The following is a 6922-nucleotide window of genomic DNA, read 5'->3' on the forward strand; positions in this document are numbered from 1 at the left end:
GGAGCGGGCTGGACCACGCGGCTCGGGGAGGGAGGGGGAACTTGCCTGGCTTCTTCCCCGCCGGCTGCGCGGGACGCTCAAAGTTGGCAAAATGTTAATTTGTTAAAAAAAAAGGAAAAGAAAAAGTTTTGTCGGGGGAGAAATCAACGAAAGAGGGCCGCTGGTGATTTTTCTGGTCTTTCCTCTTTGGAGAATTTTTCCAGCCGCCCAGCGGTTATGGAGATTGTAGCCGCTGGGGGTGTTGGGCTTTGTAGTCCCGCGCACGGCGCCGCCGGCTTTGGTGGGCGCTGCCCTTGCGGCATGCCTAGCCAAGAGGGGCCTCTGCAGCGCCCAGTTTGTCCCTGTGGGGCTCCCACTCCAACTCCCATGGTCCCCAGCCGGCAAGGGTGATGGGGGCTAAGGTTGCAGAAAGCCGGGCGATGGCTTCCAGCTGGGAAGAAGGCATGCGGAAGGGGGGGCTTCTGGGTGCACTGGGATGGAAATTCCCAGAATTCTGTGCATCACTACAATTCCCATCATCCTTAGCCAGCAATGAAGTTGCAGTCCTATGCCCACAGAAGGCCCCAACAGGGAGCTAATGGAGGCCTTGCTTGCAAAGGGGGGAAGACCCCTTATAATGCTGCAAATACCCAGGCCCTTTGCTCTTCCTCTCACCTGAATCACAGCCCTGCGAGGCGGGCCACCGAGCACGGCCAGAAGTGGCATCCAAAATCTGAACTGCTGATGCGACCCCTGTTGCTTTTAAGAATGTCCATCTTTTTCTTCTTTTTAAAAAAGAAAACCCCAAATGGGAAGAGATTACAGATCCTCCGGCTGGCAGAGAACGTCGGGGCACGTGGACGTTTTATTTTGCTACGTGTCCCCAACATTTTAGGGCAGCGAGAGGCAAGATGCTGTCTTGCTCAGCTCCCCAAGAACCTTTGGAAACATTCCCGTATCAGCAGTTAGGTAGCAAATATAGGATCATCCACACTGGTGTTTTTCAACCTTGGCTTCTTTAAGAGGTGTGGACTTCAACTCCCAGAATTCCCCAGCCAGCCATGCTGGCTGGGGAATTCTGGGAGTTGAAGTCCTCACCTCTTCAAGTGGCCAAGGTTGAAAAACACTGCTCTACATCAAGAGTTTTCAGACTCTTTCAGGCTGTGCAACCTATTGGTTAAAAAAAAATTCCCTACCAAGAGGCACAGCTCTAGCAGAAGAAAACTGGCTGTCCAAGTTCTCACCAACAGGAAGTTCAGCAGATAAAGTTTGTAACGGCAATTTCCCACTCAGCCCACCTTCTACTTCCCCGGCTATCGTAAGGACAATCATTTTACCGGTTGGTTGTAATGACCAGCTGTAACTCTCTCCTTCCTGTTTGCAACCTATTTGCAACTGTCTAATAACACGGAAACACCTCTGCTAGCCATAGTTGCGAGGCATTCAAGAAACCTTTGGAGGACCGGCGTGAAAAGGTATTAAATGAGCACGTGTGTTCAGCAGACGTTACAAGCTGCTTGAATGGAGGGGTGCAACACCTTGTAAATAATGTAGGTCAGCTGCTTTGGAGTAGGGACAAGCACTTAGTACCTCGCTGCACCTGGGTTTATGCAAGTTTTCTGCAGCTGCTGTGTCGCCTCAGGATAAGACGCGGCTGCTTTAAAGAGCTGCCAATGCTCCTGTGCGCTGAAGCACATTCGGGGGTTCATATTTACATGATGTATTGTCCTATTACTGAATAAACCAGGAGTGTCTAGGTTTACACAACACACTATCCCCAAATCACAGCATGGCTTAGCATATGTTGTTCCCACCCCTTCTTCAAAGAAATGAACCCCCCTCCCAAAAAAAGAGGATCACAGCAATTAGAAAGAAATCTCTTTATTGGTGGGTGGATGGTAATTTCTTGCCCCTTCTATAACATTCTAGATATTCGCTGCACTGAATTTGTTTTCCCCGCTGGAAAAAAAAATCTCACTTTTTATTCCAAAATTTCGTGTAATCATCCAGTTGAAAGTCGTCTTCAAAAGTGACTTCCTCTCGTCTGGACTTCATCAAGTTCTTTCTCCTCAACCGGCTTCTCCTTTCGGCCTCAGGGAGGGTGTTGATGTCTACTGGTACCTGAGGGGAGGAAAGACACAATCACGCAGGCCGGCATTGGCACATGGTTAGAGTTCTGCAATGGGCCCTACGTGGGGCTGCCCTGGAAGGCTATCCAAAGGCTGCTGTTCAACCCAAACAAGCAACCCACTCACTAACCAGGCCGTGTCGCTTTGAGCATCTGACAGCTATTTTGTGGTAAGTCTTACACCTACACGGGTAAGCTTCTGGGTTGAATTCCAACGGCTAGTTGTGGCTTCAAAAGCCCTTTGTGGCTTGGCACAAAGATTCCTGCAGGACATTCTGCTCTGGCCTGAGTTTGTGAGTTTGCTGGTGCTGGGCTTATGTGCTGCTGCAGTCCCAAAGCACTCTGAGCCGCTGACTTTCCCCTCTTTCAGTGAGAAGGTGAAGTGTAAAAATACAGCATCTCCAGAAAACCATTAAACAAATATTAATTAAAAGTACAGGACGTTTTGACATCTGAGGAACAATCAGATGGGTTGATTACGTGCTATCAAGTCAATGTCAACTCTTAGTGACCAAACGGAATGACCTTCTCCAGGACAATCCACCCCCAACCTGGTCCTTTAGATCTTCCAGTGGTGCACCATCACCACTGTAACCGAGACCATCCCCCTTGCTGTGGGTCCTCCTCTTCTTCTCTTTCCTTCCACCTTTCCCAGTGTTATGGACTTCTCAAGGAAGCTGGGTCTCTGCAATGATTGCTTGATTATGTTCCACCAAGTCAGTGTTGACCCTTAGCAACCCCACAGATAGACCTTCTCCAAGACAATCTGTCCCTAACCTTTAAGTCTTCCAAGAACGACACTGTCCCCATTGCCACTGTAACTGAGTCCATCCCCCTTGCTGTTGGTCATCCTCTTCTTCTTCCCTCTTCTTCTCTTTCCCTCTATCTTTCCCAGGATTAGAATCCTCTCCAGAGAGTTAGGTCTTCGCATACAGTAATGTGTCCAAAATATGATAATTTGAGCCCGGTTATTTGTGCCTCGAGTGAGAACTCTGGATTGATTTGTTCTATGGCCCAGAACAAATTTGTTCGTTTTGGCTATCCGTGGTATTCCCAGGAGTCTTCTCCAACACTGAACTTCAAACAAATCAGAAATAAACCATAAAAGGGAAGAGAGGGGGTGGTCACTCAAACTGAGCTATCCAAGGAGATCTTCCCAGAAGCTGCTGGTGGTGCCTCAAGTCCATGAGATGACCAGGGCGGAGGACAGAAAGCTCTGGGTTTTTTATCAGAGCGCCAAAATGTTGGAACCACCTTAGTCCAGAAGCTCAACTGGCCTTCTTAGTGATGGCATTTGCAAAGTTGGTAAAAACTGAACTTTTCTGTTCTGCTCTGGAGAAAAACTTTGTTGCTGTGAGCAGCCCAGAGTCGTGTTTTAAGATGGATGGCCATACAAATCTTTTAAATAAAATAAAACAAATAAAACTATTCACTATGGATTAATTTCTGTACTGTGTAACTGGAGTTGTTATTTACTGGTGGACTTTTGTTATTACTATTTTATACCACGGGGTGAGAGAGGTTAGATTTTTATCACCAGTACTTTATTATCTCTTCTATTGTTGTAAGCCACCATTTGTTGGTAACAATTCAGTGGCACCCAAAGTAACCATCATCATCAAATCAAATTTTTTAGAGACAGAAAAATATATTTAATAAATATCTTTGAGGATTGATATTCCTCTCCCCACCTATGTGGGTGGGCATCATTCCTTGATCAAATATTGAAATTTATCAGACATAACCTTGCCCCAGCCAAGACTTCAGAATGGTTTGATTAATATGAAAAAGATATTTATACCTGAGGTTTCATTTGGGATGTTTTACATTTAAATCTACAGTTTGTGGAAGCGGGAAAAGACCCCCCCCCTTTTTTAAAAAAGAAGGTCTCTGTGATCATCCAACACTTGATGAAACTCACTTCCTTATCAGGGCTCGCAAAAGCAAGCAGTTCCTTAAAATTTTATATGGAAAATCTTCAGTGACCAGATTGGTAACGCTTCAAAAACTTCCTCCAAGACTTTTTCTGCACTGCCCCTGATCTTCTGCAATCTACAAGCAATACAGGGTCTGTTTTCTGGCGTTTTACGCAGGAGAAGAGCATGTCAGGGAACATGCAAGCCTGAAACTTTACTCTCCTGCAAACAACGTGGAGGGGATTACCACTATTTCTGTCTCTATAAGCCGCCTGGACCAGAAACAGAGCTTGGAAGCAAATGAAATGGCTGGAACTTGGTTTGGGGGATCCTACACAGTCTCTGCAAGGAAAGCCGTGGGATTTAATGCTCACCGAAAGGATCCGCCTTGGCTCTTTGTAGCGGAGGTGGATCGTGGATCCGTCTGGCCTAATCAGGAGAACTGGATACAGCCGCGCGTACTTCTGCCTCGGGAAGCAAGCGATGGAGGTCCGATTCGAGTTCAGCTGGTGGGGTGACGTGTGAAGTCCGCAAGCCCTGAGAAAGAACCTGGACAGACCCTCGACCTGCAAGATGCTGAAACCAATTCAGACAACACAGAGTGACCGGCTCAATCCACTTATGCGTGCGTGACTTTTTTTTTTTAAATACCCCTCTCAGTGAAATCCCGCTTGATTTTTTTTCTCTATATAATTTTTCTTGAAACTTTTAAACAAGAAGATAAAAGCGAACAGAAGCTAATATCAAGGAAGGAAGAAAAAAGAAAAAGGAGGACCTCAAAGAAAAAGCAAAAGGCGCCAGAAAAGAAGTTGAAGAAAAACAGAAAAGAAAGAAAAAAATACAAAGAATATTTCTGATATACTTCACAGCAGTTATAAGTACAAACGTATTTAACCTCACTCTCTAAAGTTACATCGTGTTACTTCTTTCTGTAATCTATCTTGTTCATCATCAAAACCATAAATCACATTTTTTTTTCATTTTTACGCAAAAAGTCCATAAAAGTCTTCCAGGCCTCAATAATGAAATCCCACTTTATTAAGGGAAGCTGACGCGGCTGGTGAGCAAAGGAAGAGTTTGGCTTGGCCCCACGAGACAAGGAGACCACACCAGCAGTGCCCGGTTGCTGCATCTTTGAAAGCTCCCCAGCCGATCTATAAGAACAGAAGCAAGCTGCTAGTCCTTAAGACTGCAAAGAACGCTAGAGTGCCTTCTGATCTCGTCTTTGGTATTCTCTGCCACTAAACAAAATAGTTAGGGGAGAAATACATAAACTGTAGCTTGGGAGTCATATCCATCCTCCTTAGCCTTTGTTGTGGCCCAGATGGGGGAAGAGGATTATATTTTGGGGGTTGAGAGAAACTTGAAATTTTTTTTGCAGTTCAATCCTCATTCATTCTCTCTCTATCACTAATGTGTTTAGCACTGGTCACTCACTTTGACATTCAGGGCACCGTCCTTCCGCTCATTCTCGGTTTGCTCTTTTTTTGTTGCACTAAATCAGTGTTTCTCAACCTTGGGGACTTTGAGATGGGCGGACTTCAACTCCCAGAATTCCCCAGCCAGCCATGCTGGCTGGGGAATTCTGGGAGTTGAAGTCCACCCATCTCAAAGTCCCCAAGGTTGAGAAACTTTGCATTAGACTGGTTTTTTAAAACACCCTATTCCCAGATATATTATACTCTTTTCAGAATATCGCTGCTATAATACTTCACTTCTAGATTGCAGGTCTCTATTTCTACGAAGGCTACTCCGCGAACATCCGAGATACCTGAAACCCCTGCTTAGAGCTGCCATTCTGACGTGCGACGCAGCCATGGAAACAAATCCTGGTCAGAAATTCTTAACAGGAGCAAAAGGCGACGGGGGTTTTCCGGGCCATAGTCAGAGGCGCTGGAAAACTGGAAAAAAAGAAGAAAAACAGTCTCGTTACGCCTCTGGATCTGCTACCTCGTGCTTCCAGTGTCAGAAATGAGGAAGCCTCCGCGTGTTCACAAAACCATCATGGGGTATTATTATTTCTTTAAATTCCTCGTTTTTGTGGGCCTCCCACAGCCTCGTTTTCAATTTTCAGCCGCCAGGCCTTCTAAGGGAGACCCGATACGCAACAGACCTCCCAAGCTGGCTTCATGGCCACGGACGCCAAGGTATACTGCCCTGAAACATGGAGGCTCTATTTTACCTAGCTGTTTTTAGGCAAGGGAAGCGAAAAGCTTCCATGATCAGAGGCAGTCAACCTCTATATGTAAGATGCTCTAACCTCACCCCAGATTTTTGGGGGGCGGGCTTCTCCCCAGCCACAGCTGGCTGGACGAGGCCACCTCACTTGCTAAGGAAGGGGATCCTGATGGACTGGACTACAGTTCCCATCATGGTCCTACCTGGCTAAGGCTGATGGGAGTTGTAGTCCGACCCATCTGGGAGGATCCGAGCTGGGGAAAGCGACGGAGGCGAGAGCATGGGCCTGCTGGCGCAAGCTCAGCCATCCTGGCTTAAGCAAACCATGGTTTACGGGGTCCCCTTTGCTTCGCACGCGTCTAACGTCATGTCCCATCCCCGAAAGGAATCGCCTCCCAGGTCCGCACCCTCCCTCAAGCAGCTCCCACAATGGTTTGGTCCCCCCCTTTCCACCTGCAGTGGTTCGGTCCCTGCTTTCCCACGCTGCGAACACCCGCGGCCTCCTTCTTCTCTCCCCCTCCCCCAGAATGGTTCGACCTATCGCTCACCTCCCCCGCCCGTATCCCGAATGGTTTACCCCGGAACGGCCGCAGTTCCTCTGCGCACGTGACTCGGCGCTCGCCCCGCCCAGAAGCTTCGAGCGTCATCCCCCGCGGCTGAGACGTCATCGCCGGCGCCGCTATCCCATGCTCCCACTCGGCGCGGCGGGGTCGTATAGTGC

At 47.6% G+C, this 6922-nt stretch overlaps 1 protein-coding gene across 3 annotated transcripts; it reads right to left on the reverse strand.

Annotated features, from left to right (window-relative positions):
• Positions 1-1844: 1844 nt before the first annotated feature.
• MRPL55 (mitochondrial ribosomal protein L55) lies at positions 1845-6916 on the reverse strand. 3 transcript variants are annotated; one of them, XM_007438874.4, is made up of 4 exons: positions 6779-6916; positions 5795-5924; positions 4398-4599; positions 1845-2100 (listed from the first exon to the last, which is right to left on the reverse strand). In XM_007438874.4, exons 2-4 carry the CDS (start codon positions 5839-5841, stop codon positions 1954-1956), a joined length of 396 nt encoding a protein of 131 aa, XP_007438936.1. In that variant the 5' UTR covers positions 5842-5924; positions 6779-6916; the 3' UTR covers positions 1845-1953. The 3 variants fall into 3 exon arrangements, with proteins under 3 accessions (XP_007438936.1, XP_007438938.1, XP_007438937.1); XM_007438876.4 differs by having other exon boundaries at positions 6750-6850; XM_007438875.4 differs by lacking the exon at positions 6779-6916 and adding an exon at positions 6655-6771.
• Between the last annotated feature and the right edge of the window lie 6 nt (positions 6917-6922).

This window comes from Python bivittatus, unplaced genomic scaffold (assembly GCF_059951505.1).
Source record: "Python bivittatus isolate LINGU-HERP-01145 unplaced genomic scaffold, Pbiv_v1 ctg000610_np1212, whole genome shotgun sequence".
Taxonomy (NCBI): Eukaryota; Metazoa; Chordata; class Lepidosauria; order Squamata; family Pythonidae; genus Python; species Python bivittatus.